The 18,907-nt window shown below is 33.8% G+C and overlaps 1 protein-coding gene across 2 annotated transcripts; it reads right to left on the bottom strand.

Annotated features, from left to right (window-relative positions):
- Window positions 1–14: 14 nt before the first annotated feature.
- On the bottom strand, window positions 15–18,275 carry LOC139496314 (uncharacterized). 2 transcript variants are annotated; one of them, XM_071284815.1, is made up of 11 exons: window positions 17,952–18,272; window positions 17,374–17,453; window positions 9,661–9,732; window positions 7,717–7,849; window positions 7,076–7,222; window positions 6,045–6,118; window positions 5,229–5,303; window positions 4,277–4,463; window positions 2,913–3,016; window positions 2,202–2,310; window positions 15–707 (listed from the first exon to the last, which is right to left on the bottom strand). In XM_071284815.1, exons 1-11 carry the CDS (start codon window positions 17,956–17,958, stop codon window positions 502–504), a joined length of 1,194 nt encoding a protein of 397 aa, XP_071140916.1. In that variant the 5' UTR covers window positions 17,959–18,272; the 3' UTR covers window positions 15–501. The 2 variants fall into 2 exon arrangements, with proteins under 2 accessions (XP_071140916.1, XP_071140917.1); XM_071284816.1 differs by lacking the exon at window positions 17,374–17,453 and having other exon boundaries at window positions 17,952–18,275.
- Window positions 18,276–18,907: the final 632 nt, after the last annotated feature.

Genomic DNA, 18,907 nt, shown 5'->3' with positions numbered 1-18,907 from the left:
ACGTGAAAGACCCAAAAAAAAACCCTACAATCCTTAAAGGGTGTGCCATCAGTTCAACGTTTGGAACAAATAATTTCGTATTAAATGTATATCAATGTAAGGGCATGCTAACGACGGTTCCAATTTTACTGCACTAGAGGAGCATTTGGAATATCAATGTCTCTTCAGTTTTTTCGATGCCAAAATTTTTTAAATCGAAAATTTTATTCTAACGTTGAAGATCTAAAAAAAACAACAGAAGGGACCAAGAGATTAAGGTCAACTTTGCTCGAGGAAACAGAGCTATTGCATGACTTAGTTGAAAGTTCTGAGCAAATTGAAATACTGAAGAATACACATTTCCCAACTAACAGCACGCTATTTTGGTAAAGTCCTTTCGCAGCTGTCGTTTGCAACTTCAAAAGTATTAACAGCAATTTGGCATTTTATTGTTTCAATGTTATAATGTGTTGTAAGGAATATTTATCTCGTAATATCACATTTGATATATTTTAATCATATTTATCCAAAACGTATTGTCGTTTTACAAGCCGGTGGAAACCTGGAGGCACATGAAGTTGATTCCAGATGATGATGCACACTTCCACATTGTCCAAATCGTGTAGTACCTAAATCATGGGTAAAGTCAGATGTCAAATGTTTACCCGTGCTATCCCATACCCAAACACTCCCAAGATGTGTTGTTGCCGCTGACCAATAACTGCCATCTACAAAAATATAAGTTTTTATCGTAATACTAACAATGTTACAGATGACCAACATCTGTAGAAGAAAATATATTATATAATTGTATATTGTGCCTTCCAAATGCTGTGAAGAACATTATATGTAGGTTTACAGATGTCATTTAGTCGTATATTGTTATCCAAATGGAGACGCAAATGTCAAAGAAGGACAAAATCTTTAGATGTAAAGAGATTATTTAGTTGTATAGCATTTATTCAAATACCTCGAATGACACAAACGTTCACAATTTATACATATAAGAAGATGTGGTAGGAGTGCTTAAGAGACAACTCTCCATCCCAAGTCATAATTTGTAAAAATTAACCATTAAAGATCAAGGTACGGTTTTCAACACGGAGCCTTGGCTCACACCGAACAGCAAGCTATAAAGGGCCCCCAAACATAACTAGTATAGAACCATTCAAACAGGAAAACAAACGGTCTTGTCTAAATAAAAGGCGAGAAACGAGAAACATTTATGAACCACACCAAACAAACGACAACCACTGAACATAAGGTTCCTAATTTTCGACTGGTGCAAACATATACAGCAGCTTTACACGTTTTAATAGGTACCAACCTTTCATGGAAGTCTAAGCCTGTAATTCAGTGGTTGTCGTTTGTTTATGTGTTACTTATTTGTTTTTCGTTCGTTTTTTTTATATGAATAAAAAACACTATAATAGTTATCAAAAGTACCAGGATTATAATTTTATACGCCAGACGCGCGTTTCGTCTACATAAGACTCATCAGTGACGCTCAGATCAAAATAGTTAAAAAGCCAAACAAATACAAAGTTGAAGAGCATTGATGACCTAAAGTCCTAAAAGTTGTGCCAAATACGGCTAAGGTAATCTACTCCTGGGGTAAGAAAATCCTTAGTTTTTCGAAAAATTCAAAGTTTTGTAAGATATCAATTGATTGCTGAAGATATATATATATATATCGTATATAGTTGTGCATCGTTTATCAGATACAGATGAGTTTAATTGTTAACTTGCTAGCTAATGTGGCGTCATCGTCGTTATTGAGCTTATTTTGACAAAACTGACTTCTAAATAAAGGCAACAGTAGTAAACCTTTGTTTGAAATTCATAAATCGATAAATTAATCCGGGTTACAAACTAAATCTGAGGGATACGTATCAAATATAAGAGAACTGTGGAATGATTTCACAATATAGGTTTTAATCAATATTAACAACTAAAAAAAACAAAATAAACCTTATTATATCTTATGATTGGCTGACGTTGTCTTGTTTGTAGACATAATTTTGTCATATGACCATGCCGTCATCACCGTGTTTTCATGGTTAACTTTACTCCGATTTAAATGGAATTTAGAATTAAATTATAAGAAATGACTGTAATATTTTTTCTGTCTATTCTAAATAACATAAACAAAATAAATCATATAAACCCCAATATACCAACATGTCTATTTATAACAAATCAAATTAATTCAAAATTCTTACCAATATGCAGATGGCCTGGACCATAGTGTAAAAAGTAACGCATGGTATGGCCCATTTCATTGTCCGAAACAAAGTCAATAAGTGAGCCACAATGTCTTGTACAATAATTCTGAAAAATACAAATTGAGTAAATCCGAAAACAAGATCAATATAGAAATAAACCAGAATGGATTCATTTTTAGAAAATGTTAAGAATTAATAAAAGATCATAAAACTATTAACAACTAACTATAACAACTTTAAGTAACTCGTAGATATTAGTCACGTATTGCAGCTGATATCGAATAGGTCATTTTTATGTATGTTGGCGTGTGTGTTTTTTTTTGGCATTTCAGTGTTTTTGTTGTTTTGTTGATTTCCTCTTATAGTTGCATGATGCATTTTCCTCGGCTTTAGTTGAAACGCGGATTTTATTTCTATCAATCGATTTATGACTTTTGAACAACGGTATGCCACTGTTGCCTTATTTATCGTTCATTGACGTTTGGAGAACACAGTTCAACAGTACAAATAAGAAAGAAGATGTGGTATGATTGCAATGAGACAACTCTCCACAAGAGACAAAATGACACAACAATTAACAACTAAAGGTCACCGTACAGTTCAGCAATACAAGTATATTCTAAAGAAAATATCTCATATGACGACTTCCTAACCGTACACAAAGTATATTATAGTGTCTCCAACAACTGTATTCTATCGTGAGTATACCTTTGCATCATTCCAAGACATTGATACAGTTCCAAATAGGTAACAGAAGTTGTTATGGGCAATGTACCCCGTCGGACATTGACTTTGAAAGTTCAGATTACAGCCTGCAAATAACAGAACAATGAATAATGAAAACATTTTCCAAATGTGCCCTTACAATTGTTTTTCTTCATAGGTCACTGTTGTCAAGAGCATAAGAATTCCTGCTGTTCATGTTATGTTTTAAGTTTTGTGGCTTGCTGCTTGTGTTGTCTTTCATCTTTCACTGAAATTTACATAGTTATCATGGTTAACTTTCCTTTCATTATTGTTTTTTATTATATAAATTGAGACATTAGCAAAAAAAACTAACTTAACCACTTCTTAAGGCAAAGTCGACCAAAGATAAATTTGGCAATTGTTTAATCCATTTTTATACATAGATCTTCGCAGGATTATAATCTGTACATCCTTGGTTGTCAAATGTTTGGGTTTGAGCGTTCCTGAAGAAGATAAATCCAGAAAAGCACTTAAGACAAACGAAATTAGTAGTGTTTTTAAAAGCTTTTCAAGGGACTTGCTGTTAACTTTTAGACGAGGTGTTGTTTTTGTCGATGTGTGTGATATAATAAGGTACATAATGACTAACTGTTAAATGGAGGACGTGGTGTTATTGTTGTCGTTGTAGGAATCGGTATAATGAGGTATATATTTTCTAAATGACGAACTGTTTAATGTAAGACGTGTTGTTGCGACTGTAGGAATCAGTGTTAATTGCATTATGACTTAAGGTTACAATGTAAATGTAGGACGAGATCTTGTTGTTGTATGAATCAGTGTTGTGGGTTCTCTGGATTAAACGAGGCACATACAGACGAACAGTTGACTGTAGGACGCGGTGTTGTTGTCATTGTTATAGTCAGTGCTAAGGACTCTATTGGATACAGTTAGGTACAAATGACTTTCTGTCGATGTAGAAGTATCTGTGTTAGGGACTATGTGGGATACAGCGAGGTACAAATATATGATTACTGTTAACTGTACATGCTGTTGAGTTGACATTATAAGAAAACGTGCTTTGTAATTTGTTGGATACAATGCAGTCTACAGTGTATTACGGTTAATCGTTGGGCGTTGTGTTATTGCTGGCATTGTATGAATCGATACAAGAGGCTCAATGTGATACACTTAGGTTCAAATGACTTACAATTTGCTGTAGGACGTGGTGTTATTGTTGGCGGCGTTGTATAAATCGTAGTTAGGGGCTCCATGAAATACAATTAGGTACACATTGTTTACTGTTACCTGCAGGACGTGGTTCTGTTTTTGGTGTAATATTCGGTGTTAAAGGCTCTGTGGGATACAGTGATGAACACATTACTTACTGTTAACTGTAGGGCGTGGTGTTGCAGTTGTCGTTGTCGGACTCGGTGTAGGTATTGTTTTCTGTGTTGTCAGAGAAGAAGCTAGATTATGATTGCACAGATCGCTATGACAACATCCACCTTTTGGTTGTAATGATTGTCGCTTACCAAGTATGATTCCAGGTGAAACAGTGAAGCGTTGACATGTCTGTGTGTAAAAGAAATATAGTTATTAGTGACAATGCTTCTTTAAAGCTTTCCCTGTTTAATTTACGTACACTAAGTTGACGCTGTTACTTGTGAACTGTATTTCGAACAGGGTATCATCAGCTAGGTAGTCAGGTACTGACATAAAAGAAGAATCTTTGTATTAAATCACCGTAGGTTCTAACGACGGGTGCCACATGTGAAGCAGGATCTGCTTACCCTTTCGGAGCACCTGAGATCATCCCTAGTTTTTGGTGTGGTTTGTGTTGTTTATTCTTTGGTTTTCTGTGTTGTGTCATGTGTACTATTGGTTGTCTGTTTTTTTCATTTTTAGCCATGGCGTTGTCAGTTTATTTTCGATTTATGAGTTTGACTGTCCCTTTGGTATCTTTCGTCCCTCTTTTCTAACAAATCACCCAAGGTTCTAACCTCCTCGGTCGCTTTTGATCATTCATATCTGTACATTATATATAACGTATTCATCGTAGTCTTTAAAGTTTCATGCTTGAGCGTTTCTGCTTATCATGGTGAGGCTAAAACATTATAAACTTCTACAGTCCATTGGAATTATAAAGTGTTATTTAAATTTTTTACATATTTTTCAAAACGTTTTTCGGAAGCTTCAACCAAACTCACCAGGCTAATATAAATATCATCAGTGACGCTCGAATAAAAAATGAAACTGTTCTGTTTACTCATAAACGATAATATCTTTGAACTGAAAAAAATAGTTGCCAGTTTATGAGTTAAACTAAAATCTACTTACCTTTGTTTCCATGCAACCAAGCCTGATTACCGGTCTTAGATCATCCATACTTAAAGTTTCCATTGAAAAACATTGCTTGTATATACAATAAGAATAATACTTATACTATTATTAATACAAATATACTAATGTTAAAAATGTTTAAACGAATACCAATATTTTGATTTGGATCTTACGTGGATTAGGAAAAACCACAGTTTTTACAAATGTTGGTGGTATGATAAACAAATCAGCAGGCATAATGTAAAGTTTTGGTTAAATGTAACAGTACAGTTGAAAGACACTACTAATACGAAAGTGTGTGAATATTTATAGGGCGTAGTTGGTTTTTTTTGTACACAAAGTCGCTAACGTACAAATTACCGTTATCTCCTAAAATTAATATAAACAAATCATTTATTTACAAATGTTTATCGACTTGCAGTCTTTACAAAGTCATAGAGATTAAGTAAGTGGCTAAGTATGTCATATTTGATGTGACAAATGAAGAAATATCACCATTATCAGTCTGTTCGGTGCATGTGATTGTCTGTTTAAATGCACAAATGTCTCTTAATCTTCATCGAAGATCGGTTCCTGACCCCGCAATAATGGTCTTTCACATCTAAATTTAAGTTTTACCCACCATTTTTTTTTAAATGTTCTGTACTAAGTAAGGAAAGTGGCAGTTGTTACCCTAGTGTTCGTTTCTGTGTGTGTTGCATTTTTAGTGTTTCTGATGTGTATTCAATCTCTTATATTTTATGTTTTTCACTCAGTTTTAGTTTGTTTATTTATTTCGAACAACGGTACTGTTGCCTTTATTTATTTACTTACCTTTGTTCCCTGACATAACGCTGTTACGTTACAGTCTTTAACATTGTCAACCTCATTACAACTATAACATCTAACTGAAATGGAAATAATTACAATGTCAACCTCATTACAACTATAACATCTAACTGAAATGGAGATAATTACAATGTCAACCTCATTACAATTATAACATCTAACTGAAATGGAAATAATTACAATGTCAACCTCATTACAACTATAACATCTAACTGAAATGGAAATAATTACAATGTCAACCTCATTACAACTATAACATTGTCAACCTCATTACAACTATAACATTGTCAACCTCATTACAACTATAACATTGTCAACCTCATTACAACTATAATATTGTCAACCTCATTACAACTATAACATCTAACTGAAATGGAAATAATTTAATGTCAACCTCATTACAACTATAACATCTAACTGAAATGGAAATAATTACAATGTCAACCTCATTACAACAATAACATCTAACTGAAATGGAAATAATTGTCAACCTCATTACAACTATAACATCTAACATTGTCAACCTCATTACAACTATAACATCTAACTGAAATGGAAATAATTTACAACCACATTACAACTATACCATCTAACTGAAATTGAAATAATTTAACGTTACAGTCTTTAACAATGTCAACCTCATTACAACTATAACATCTAACTGAAATGGAAATTTAACAATGTCTCTTCTTTATTTGAGTATTGTTAAGCTATAAACACAAGTAAAGGAAATGGACAGCTAGTTAGAAGTGTAATATTCATTGTAACAACGATATTTATATTTTATATAAATTGTTGTCCCGATGCTTGTCCATATAATCATGTTATATTATCAATCCTCTTTTGTAGCACGAAATAATTCTTTAAGTTTTCATTTATTAAATCCTCAGCCTATAACAGTGCAGGAACTACACTAAATAAGAATGTTGCTTTAAGAAGATCGATGTTTGTTACAATATTTTCAGTACACACATAAATCATTATGTTCTGATAGTTTTCTTTTGTTATTTACTCACAACATTGTCTGCACATGCGTGGACATAGTTTTGCAGCAGCGCATGATTCATTTATACAAAATCCAGGATACAAAGCTGCGATTCGAGTACAGATATCTTCGTCTATATTTTGACATTCCTTTATTGTTGAGGATTTTTCAGTAGGCTCTTCAATTGAAAAAAGTCTGTTACATGAAATGACATTAACGTCTTGATGTGTTTACGAATACATACGAATAAAAAAATCGATGGAATAGATGAATAATGAATCATTCTCATTGATGTAAATTTAATTGGTTTATATATGATTTTATGTTTGAACAAAAATTAAAAGTCGGCATGCAATCCTACAGAACATGTGTACATCGTTGGACATTCCAACATGTTTGTCAAATGTACACGCGTAATCCATGAAAACTGGTTTTTCTCGAACAAAAATTACGTAATGTTTAAATTATCAAGCAGCCAAATCGAATAAGTGTACAAATTACCCACCCTGGGTCATTTCTGAACACGACAAATATTGCTGATTGTTCTGTGTAGTTCTTTGTAGACTGTATGGGATTTAATAATTTTTACAGCAATGTTATCGGTTTCTTGTCGATTGTTCATGTCCTTTTGTTATATCCCGCCTCTTTTTTATGCAAATAATATATCAGTACCTTTTGTTGATGTTGTATAGCTGGAACCTTGTATTTCTTCTGGGAACCTGTTATTACATTGATCATATGAACAACAAGCTGCATCAACACGGAGATCACGTTTTCCAGGGCTGCCAAAATTTTCCTTACATATCTATAATGAAACCATTTATAAGTGTATTCTCTAATCATGCTAATGTTATCTATACTATTAAACGAGAAGACCTCGTTTTATGTGTCGCTTCTCTTCCTCCCACAATGAATTAACCATCATGGGTCTATGTCCAATAGGTACCATGCATAGTCGCATTTGTCATCCATTATCATAACTATTCGATTTGGGTTATTTTCGGAGAAAAACGAAAATAAATGCGTTCGGATATTGTTTCCGTCTTCTAACCGACTTTTAAGTCACACATTACTTCCGGTTATAACATTGAGAACCAATCGCATTATAGATAACAAGAATGAAAAATAAATAAGCCAATCAGAACGTTGTCCATATCGTGGTTTTTGGATTGTAAGGACCGCTACTACTATAGTATTATACCTCGGTTTAAACTTTCACATATGTTTCCTGTTATCTGTCGAGGTTAGGACAATTATTTTCTCGTTTATCTGCATGAATACTATGATTAATATACTACTATTATATATTAAGACTCTCTATATGATATAGCAGTGATCAATCACCACGGAGAAGAAACATAGAATTAATAGTTAAATAGAAAATCAAATATACTTTAATATTCACAATATATATATACGTATGTTCATAGTATAACGCAACGCGAAAATAATGGAATAAAACAGAAAACAAAATAGTTTGAAAAAAGAAATGTGGCTTAAAAATATTGTCCTGTATCCATGTACCTAAATGACTTTTGATATCATTTCTTAAATTCTCCAGACATAAAATCTTTAACAAAAAATCATCCTGAAATAGTTAACATACTTTCAACCAAACTTAAAGTGCCCGTGATTTCGCTTTAAAGTCAAAGAGGACTTCCGGTTTCAAACTTGCACACGCATTTTATAAGAGTACTTGGGGACAGGACAATAATTATCCCGTTGATAGAGACTCTCTATATAATATAGCAGTGATCGCCTAGGAGAAGAAACTTGACATTGATAGTTAATAGCAAATACACTTTATTTATTGTGTACAATAAAATTGAGAATGGAAATGGGTTATGTGTCAGAGATACAACCATTCTGTATACGTATGTTCATAGTAAACAAAATCTGAAAAATGCGAAAATAATGGAATTTAACAGAAAAAAAAATAACGGACTTTGGAAGCAAGGGAAAAGGGCTTAAACCGTTTTAAAATGCTATTTTGATACCTTATCTCAAATTCTACACATGAAATCTTTTACTGAAATTCTCCAAACAAAAAATCATTTACAAAAATTCTCCCTATAACAGTTTACATATACTTTCGACCAAGCCTTAAATGCCCGCGATTTCGCGGGTGTGTTCCAGTCTTAATTAAATGAACGTGTTAAAAGGTTCATGATATCAGTATCATTTTATATTGATTTAACTAAACAGAGTGGTATCACGTGTGTCGATAGGGAAAGCAACTCCTGCAACCAAATATCAAAAACTTGACTTCCAAAATAAAATAAAATAAAAATAAATCTTTTGGGAACATCATTTAGATATCATTACCCTTCCGGAGCACCTGATTTCACTCCCGGTTTTTAGTGGAGTTAGTGTTGTTTCTTAATTATTATTTATAACTGTTGATGTAAATGTTCTTTGGTTTTGTGAGTCTTTGTTCACTCCTTGGTTTTGATTGTTATTGTCTTAGGGTGAACAAACTTACAATTAAAGCCAAAAATAACCAGATTCACAAATTGTTTTCCATTATCAAAGCACAAAAAGTCGTTTACCATATTATTTTTCACAAATTTAAATATTGCGTGCACTGAAATTTCGAATTAACCAAAATTTACTCACAGATTTTGGGGCACATCCAAGTTTGTAAATCTTTTTGAAATTATCAGCAAAAGATCTGGTTGCGAAGCAGTACTGAAATAGAGACGAAAATACCAGAGGAACAGTCAAACTTATAAATTCAAAATAAATTTCAACTTAGTTTGTGCAACTAAATAGTCCTAAGTTATTTGTCAGATACGTATATACAGGAGTATTTTATATCAAATGAATATGTTTAAACCCGCCTTTCTTTTGTAAGGAGCATGTAGTTTAGTGTTGGTCGTTGGTTTATGTCATTCATTTACCATTGAACAGCCTCGTTGATCTCGTGTTAGCATGCTCGAATCTTGTGCAGAAGGTCGTGGATAAGTTCCCTGCCCGGAATAAACTGAAGACTTAAAATATGCTACGCGCGCAGCACGAAGAAGTAAAAGCCAAAATTAGTCGGCTGAGAGTTGGAATACTGTGTCTGATTAGAGTAACATGCTTTTCTGTGGAATGTCACATTATGTCGGTTTTGTTCAAAGCAGGGTTTAACAGTCGAGATATATTAACATGTTATCTTCTTAATATGGTTGTTTGTATTCTAGTCAATATAATTACAAACCGATTTATAATCGCCCCAGTCACAGCAGAAAACGGGGGCGAGCAGAGAATGTGTTTTATTTAGATTGTATTCTAGTATGCAGTCTTTTTTGTTGTTATACAACTAATTGATGATTCCGATGTATAACAATTGTGTTTCTGTACTTTGTAATTCCACTATTCTGTTATTTATATACACACGATGTCAATATTTTTTTTACTGTTTTTCCAATTGAAGATAAAAAATGTCGTAAAGAAATGTATTAATCTCTGACTTTTGATTCTTTTTTATCGGACACTCTGTTTTTACTATCAATTGTTCTGTTTTCATTTCCTTTAAAGAAGACCAGATCACAATTAACAACAAAGATTAAGGGGTACTAAACACATAAGGGAGTTTATACTCTTTAATAATGAGCTGAACGTTTTGGTCACATACCATCAGCATACAGAAATAAAGCTTCTCAATGATCAAAAGTTTGTCAAACTGCTATTAGTGCAGCGGCGAAATCTGAAAAGACGCTTAGTTAAGGAGTTTAATGCACCCAAAGAACACACACCTGGATTTTTTTTAAATGAAAGAATACATGTTTCACTTATATTTTAAACATGCCGTAAGAAAATCGTATGGTCGAATTTCCGTAAAAATGGCTTTTTTGAGCGTTATGTAGTGTATAAAAAAAATAATTTATACACTAAAATGTTAATTATTATTACGAATCACAATATAACGGCTATTTTTTAATATGATAATGAAAGAATATATTACTGACGATAAAAATAGTCAATAATTGTTTTAAAAATATTTACCATTAACCTTTTAAAAAACGTTTTACTTCAATTGTTGTGGTTAACGCAATTTCCACCGGTTTCCGTTAATAACAGGATAATTATAAAACACTTCATTTGTGTTTATTTGGCATAAATATACACTTCGATATTTACTTTATACGAAACAACTTTTGTTTGTAACATTTCTTATTAAATTTACAAGACATTTCTAATTTGAATAGAACACATCAATCTGTTACAAAATGTATATAATTCAGGATTTACGGTCCGGGACGTTTATTTTTTATTCAATCCTCACTCCGTTCAGTTCTATCACTGTACAAGCCAAATGTCGATTAGCATTTCACATTGAAATTGTTTAATTATTATCAGTTTTAGGGTTTATATTTGTCTTTACACTAGTTTTATATTTGATTTGTTGTTGATTTCATTGTTTTTTTGTTATTTTGAATACCCAGAGTGGTAATATATATTGTTGTTTATCATTGTTTACATTGTGTTAAGTAATCGCTTAAAAATTATACCGGATCTGTTGTGAAAATTTTCCGGATAATGTCACAGTTCGGTAGTCCTTTAAACTTACCCCAACAAGTGCCAAGAGAGGGAAGTCTTCATTAGATTGGCAGGAATGCATAATTTGTCAGATTAAAAGCCCGGAAAAATTATATATTTTCACTGACAAGGGCAAAGTTAGTTTTATTGAAGCTACTAAACTACGGAAAGATGAGATATATTTGAAGATTGTAGAAGAGTTGTCTTCTATTAATCAAATTTTTTCGGAAAATATTGATGTTAAATACCATAGATCTTGTTGTAAATCTTACACCATAAGTGGTGCTTGCATTTTGTGACCTGCTGCAAGCACATCTAGAATCATAACTCGATCAGAGTGGTATTCCTGTATTTTTTGTAAGAACAAAACTTACAAAAAAGATGCTAAATTGCATAAAGTGGAATCAGAAGACAGAATTAAGAACATACTTGAGGCAGCTAGAAATAATTCGGATCATGAAATTGAGTCAACGGTTTTACATGAAAATTTTACTGAAAATGCCCTTTATCATTCGGCCTGTATAACTAAATATCTACTAAAAACACCACAAAAAGTAAAAGCAGAATCTTCTGACCATGATACTGCATTTGTGAAGTTGGTATCAGAAATTAATTCAGATCTGATGGTAAAGCATAAGGCTTTTATGATGACTACCTTGCTTGAGAAATTTCGTTTCTTGCTTCCACAGGACTATGCCGATAAATACACAACATATAAATTGCAAAATAGGTTAATGAATTATTACGGCGATTCAATTGTCATACAACCACAACAAGGTCAGGGTAAATCAAATATCATGTTCAGTAGCTCTATATCTATCGGTGACGCCATCAAAGCTGCAAGTCAGCTAAAATCTGAACTCAAAATGGCACAGTTAGATTTAGAAATTGGAAGTTCCAAAAATACAACAAGTGAAGAACAGATTTTACACACAGCTGCCAATATTTTAAGGCGTGATATACATAGCCTTGATCTAAACAATGATTATTACCCAACATCTTCCGATTGTTCTCTGCCGTTGTCAATTCAAACAATGCCCCCCAACCTGACCAAATTTATTTGTTGGTTAATAGATGAAAAGTCTTTTCTGGCCGTTACAAACCCAAATCATACTACCGTAGAAAAAATGCGAAAATGTATGTCGCTTACAGAAAGCATAGTTTCAATGAGTACTAATGTTATTACTCCATTTCAAATTGGTCTTGCATTACAATTGTATCACGAATTTGGATCAAAACAATTAGTTGAAACGTTAAATGCTCATGGATTTTGTAGTTCGTATGATGAGGTAAGGCGATACCTAACAAGCTTATCAAGTCATGAAATTGAAAGGATAAAAAATGGCGTGTATGTTCCAAACGGTATTGTACCGCTGTCGTCCAATGGTTGTCTCATCCAGGAAGGATCAGATAACATTGACATAAACACGGAAACGGTGGATGGCAAGGATACTTTCCATTCTATGGCTAGAGCTGTTTTCCAACTGCAGACTGAATTGACAGATTCAATCGCTGTAAATGCTGAACAGGTTAAAGTCAAACGAGGACAGGAAAAATCTCTACCAGTCGACGAGCAGACAATGTCTTTGATAAACTGTGTACCATTCAACAAGCCAAAAGAGCGTCCTGAGCCTCCCCGTCGTGAGAATGCATATAGTGACATACAATCTTGTTCAGAAAGATGTGAAGCTTCTTTAGACTCCGTTTGGGTTTTGCTGCGACTTCTGTCCAGAGAAATAATTAAATTTCCAATGGAACTTCCAGAACCAATTAAACAAGCAATTCCTTTCTGGACTGGGTTTAATGGTCTAGTCTCAGAATCACTTCCTTGTCGGACACTTGTTACATATGCACCAGTTGTTGACTCGAAGCCAAGCGATATGTCAACCGTTTATACAACAATGAAGAAATGTCTGGACATGTCAAATGAAGTAGGACAGGACTTTGCAATACAGACCTTTGATCAACAACTTTACGCAGTATCACAGCAAGTAAAATGGTCAATGCCGGAAGTTTTTCAATCCCATATTTTGAGGCTCGGTGGATTACACACACTTTCTTGTTTTATAGGTTGTTTTGGCAAATTGTGGGCTGATGGAGGTCTTCGGGATCTTATGGTTGATTCTGGTGTTTATGCCGGGTGCACTGTTGACCAGATGCTCTTAGGGAAACAGTTCAACCGATCAGTTCGAGGTTTAACACTCGTATATGAAGCATTACAATCGTTATGGTTTGCTTCGTTTTTCAAATGGTGTGGGGAAAATGGTGGTATTGATGCAATACCAAAGGATGTATGGGTGATGCTGTTGAAATGTCAAGCAAAGTTTTCAGATGAATCGGAATCTTACAAAGATGTACTGAACGAGCTTACGATTCTGTATACCACCCATGTATTACCATTAACAGTTAGATTCAGGAACTGGGGATATCTCGAGTCCCCAACATTTAAGTACTGGGATATGTTCCTGACCGCTGTTGAGGTAATGCTCCAAAACATTCGTGCAGAACGGGAGGGTTTGTGGTCATTGCATTTACATACTACTACTGATATGCTGCCATACTTCTTCATAACCAACAGAACAAATTACTCCAGATGGACCCCGGTTTATATTCTTGATATGCTTGATATCCCTCATAAAGTCCAATCAGCATTTGAACTTTTAACGGCATTTGGAGTGATATGGCCACCGAGAAAACTATTATAAAAGACTCAAAAGGGCATGGGGGGATTGTTGGGTTAACCCTCAAAAAATCTGCATTAATTAGATGGACCTTAACGAGACATGTTCTCGGTCATTTCGGTTCAGAAATGCGTGATAGAGCTGGTTTGTCCACAGAGAGTGATTTGTCTCATGAGGAAATGAAACCAGCAGCAATGACACGAGATAACCAATAGGTTAGTGATTTGATAGATCATATCATCACCAAAATGACAGATCCTTTTGATGTTACCTTACATCCAGTTCATCTCATAAGCATTTCAACTGGGATGCACGCATCTAAAGAAGTTCAAGATTCTTGATTGAATTCTATAGATGATGGCACACAAAGGGTTAAATCCTTCGTTGATGGTTCTTTGTCGAATGGGCAATCTCGAAGTTTCTATTACCCGATATCAAAATCTAAACTAAAGTCTTTCGAGGATATGACGAAAAAAACCAAACTAAAATGTCGTTCTGGTGACACAGTTAATGTGCATATCAACCCTGAGTTAGTTTTTAGGCGTGCCTTGGTTTTGGCAAATTGTCGAGAGGATGTAACAGTTGACAAAGTTCTTTCCTATCCAATTGGCCCAATCCCAACATCCATGTTCCATGATGATGGTACAATGCGCAAGACGTGCAAGGCAGATTTAGCTCACATACTGGAACAGGCTGTAGTAGTCAAATCCTTCCAATATTCGATATATCCCGAACCACCCATATAAGAGATGGCATGGCATTATTGCAATCTATCAATGCAAAAAGGTTTAAAACATTTGGTGAATTGGCTTTAGATTTTGTTCTCAATCAGGTTGCTTGCTTTTAATATGCTTCAGTGGTTGCGGACATTTTTGATAGATACGACATTCAAAATTCCATTAAAAGCTCTGAACGGGAACGTCGATCAAAGTCATTTTTCAATCCAAAGGTGTTTCAAGTAATCGAAGGAAGAATCATTCCAGACTGGAAAAAATTTCTTAGTTCAGGTGAAAACAAGCAGTCACTTATTAAGTTTCTTGGTGAGTTCACTTTGCAATATATGAAAGAAAATAGTTGTCTAATGGATGGTCAAAAACTGTACCTCGCTGGATCATTTCCCAATCCAGAAATAGTCAAAATAATAAGTCCTAAAGGTATATCAGATTGCAGTGAATTGTCAAGTACACAAGAAGAGGCAGATACACGTATTATTCTACATGCCTTGAATGCGGACAAACTGTACAGGGAAAAGGGTGTAAACGGTCGCATTATTGTAAAGTCTCCGGATACGGACGTGCTAGTACTTTTAATACATTATTTCCCAAAGATGACTCATATATCTGAATTGTGGTTTCAAACAGGAATGATCACTAGCATTAAGGATTGTCGGCGTAACATTCCTGTTCATGAGCTGTGTGGGTCGTTAAATTCAGTTTTGTGTAAAAACCTACCAGCTGCACATGCTATTACAGGATGTGATACTACATCGTCTTTAGAAATCCATGCTAAAGGCACTTAAAGAAACGCCTGATCATTTCGATGACTTGTCCCAGATATCTGTATTTGATATAGAAGATTCGGTAGCCGTCAGTCGGAAACTCGTAACTAGGCTTTATGATCCTAAAGGAAAGTCCAAACGCTGCCATAATAATTTGAACAGTTTCCGGGTGAAATTAGCAACATGTAAAGATTCTAGCTTGGTCCGACTCCCTCCTTGTGAAGCATCTTTTAAACAACACGTTCTCAGGTCTTCTTTCCAAACCAAAATCTGGATGACTGCACATATCGCCAAGTCTGTTACTGGATCGCCTCTACAGTTTGGTTGGAAAGAAGGAAAGTGTGGTCTTGAACCTGTCTTGTTTGAAGGTCAAATGTCATCTGATTTCCTTCAAGATTTGGTGTGCACATGCAAAGGAAAATCAGTTTGTAGTAAAAGTTGTGTGTGTTTTAAAAAGAATTTGTCCTGTACTGAACTTTGTCAATGTCAAGCATCAGGCCTTTGTAAAAACATCAATACACACCTGACAGATATAGCTGATGATGATGATGCTTGAATACCTGACCTATTTACATCTTAATAATGCTAATTCATATATAAACTTGTTTTGCTTTTAGTTTTTGTCCACTTTTTCTGTTGATTTAATATACGTTTAGTTTACTTTGACACTGAAGATATTTCCGTTTATTATGATAGGACGATCGGGCATTCCAATGTAAAAAACGTCAAAAAACGTTGATTTGATGCTAACATATTTAATAAACCTTATATGAATACATTTTGATGTACAACAAAAATAATAATTACAGCTTTTGTCTCAAAAAAAAAATGTCCAAAAATTACTAAAATAACCATCAAGACCATTGAAACTGATATCAATGAAATTTACTTTTATCCCTCCTTTACTTGACTTTAAACTTTTGTATAGTAGCAATTCTTGTTCAGACTTCATTTTCATGGGAAAACAATATTACCAAAGTTCAAGGTCATCTTTGTATGGAAACTAAATGAAGTCATAAATGAACAAAATGTATCTTATAACAAAAAACGTCAATATTAACGTTAAAAATGACGTATTTAGAAAAAAAAAATGGTTTTCCCAACTGGCTCCATGTATGCTGAATGAAATATTGTCCCCTGATTGTTAAATATGTTTTATGTTCCTAAGTTTAGTCCAACATTGACAGTAAAGTCAAAATTTTGTAATATTCAATTGTTGACCTTTGACCTCAGTTATGCAAAATTCCGACCATTTCTCATGCTTACGGCATCATTAATATTAAAGTTAACAAAATTATCTTTCCAATGATATATAATTTAGCCGTGTGTTCGGTGGGTGCATTAAAATTTTTTTTTGATTCTACCGCTGGTCTATATATAGTTAATGAAGTTATTTCTGTAAATTGTGTTGTTCAAATTTCATGAAATCTTATATTTTTTTGTCAAAGCATTTAACATATATTTTTTACAATTTTATGAAAATCAAACGAGCAAATCTATGTTAGTGAAGATAATTTTAATAGAGTAAAGATGAAATAAAATAAAATTTAGACGTTGCATAATGAATTACAGCAACTGTTAAGTTAATTTTCTACATACTTTAAATTATGATTAATTTCAGCTTACATGGTCAATATCTGGACATTGTGTTACATTCGTACATAATCTTGGTTCGTCCACTTCATGGCATTCGTAACATTTGACGGCTGTAGAATATTTAAACAATGTGTTATTAACAAGTTAGCATCAATATCATTGGCCGTTAAACCAAAAAGAAGGCAATATCAATGGCAGTTAAACCAAAAAGACGGCAATATCATTGGCAGTTAAACCAAACAAAAAAAAGGCAATATAACTGGCAGTTAAACCAAAAAGAAGGCAATATCATTGGCAGTTAAACCAAACAGAAGGCAATATCATTTGCAGTTAAACCAAAAAGAAGGCAATATCATTGGCAGTTAAACCAAAAGGAAGGTGAAATCAAATACAAAGTGGAATATTCATTGAAAACCACAATTTTCGAAATGCAATGTCAAATGCTTATAAGTATATGCATGCTGGTAGAAAAATCTAAGCGGTTCAAAAAATTGAACAGATACAAAAAAAAAATGAAAATACCAGTGATATGATATATTTAAAATTTATATCATACGTTTAAGCTCTGTAAATACTGAGGCAAAATCTGTTTTATATTTCTTACTTACGACACATTCCACAACTCCTTCTGCACAATTTAGAAATACAGGAATCATTGCAAAATCCGGAATATATTTGTCCGAGTTTGGTACATATACTTGTATCGATATCCTCACAGGTCTGTCCAGCAGTCTGCACCACTGCAGATTGGGTCAACAATATAAAAGACACTGAAAAAACATAGCAAACTGACGTTTATATGTGCATTTCTAACATAGCAAATCGCTAAAACTTTAATTTATAGAACATGTCAAAATCAACCGAAGATTTAGACGGTTCGCGTTGCGCACCAGACACTTTTCTCTCCCTGAATGGAACGATAACATAGATATGAAAAAGAATGGTAATTAATGATGGAATCAAGACACCTAAGAATTTTTCAGGCTTCGTAAGGGATAAGAACCCATATTTCTAATAGGGCCATAAGTATATAGCCTTCTAGCGCTTTAGAAAGTATAAATACACTCTTCATGAATACCAGAATTGAAATTTTATGTTTGCGTTAGACGCGCGTTTCGTCTAAAAAAGACTTATCAGTGACGCTCGAATAAGAAATGTTTAAACGGCCAAATAAAGTACGAAGTTGAAGAGCACTAAAGACCAAAAAGTTCCAAAAGTTTTGCCAAATACAGTTAAGGTAATCTATTCATGAAGAAAAGTCTTAATATCTCAAATATTCAAAGCTATGTAAAAATTGAATTTATAATTTTGACCATATCAATGATGATCCATGTCAGAACAGAAGTGCTAACTACTGGGCTGGTGGTACCATTGGGGTATGGAGTATAAGCCCGAATCCCCTGTAAAGATCACTGATAATATATTACGTAACATGGAAATATATTAAAAAGCGGACTTGTCCTCTAGCATCCAACACAAATACGACATAGCGATTCATGATTTGCAAGAAAAAAAGGGGGGGAATCAAAATCAAGTCGTATCTTAGGATGGCCAATTTCTCTGG

Source organism: Mytilus edulis, chromosome 11 (assembly GCF_963676685.1).
Source record: "Mytilus edulis chromosome 11, xbMytEdul2.2, whole genome shotgun sequence".
Classification (NCBI taxonomy): domain Eukaryota; kingdom Metazoa; phylum Mollusca; class Bivalvia; order Mytilida; family Mytilidae; genus Mytilus; species Mytilus edulis.
This window is presented reverse-complemented; position numbering and strand designations above follow the sequence as displayed.

Excerpts from the sequence above, each read along its gene's own strand:
- LOC139496314 (XM_071284815.1), bottom strand. Across the intron at positions 9,733-17,373 it reads AATGTCCAGATATTGACCAT|TACTGCTTCGCAACCAGATC; the intron begins GTAAGCTGAAAT and ends TCTCTATTTCAG. Across the intron at positions 2,311-2,912 it reads TGTCTTGGAATGATGCAAAG|AATTATTGTACAAGACATTG; the intron begins GTATACTCACGA and ends TGTATTTTTCAG.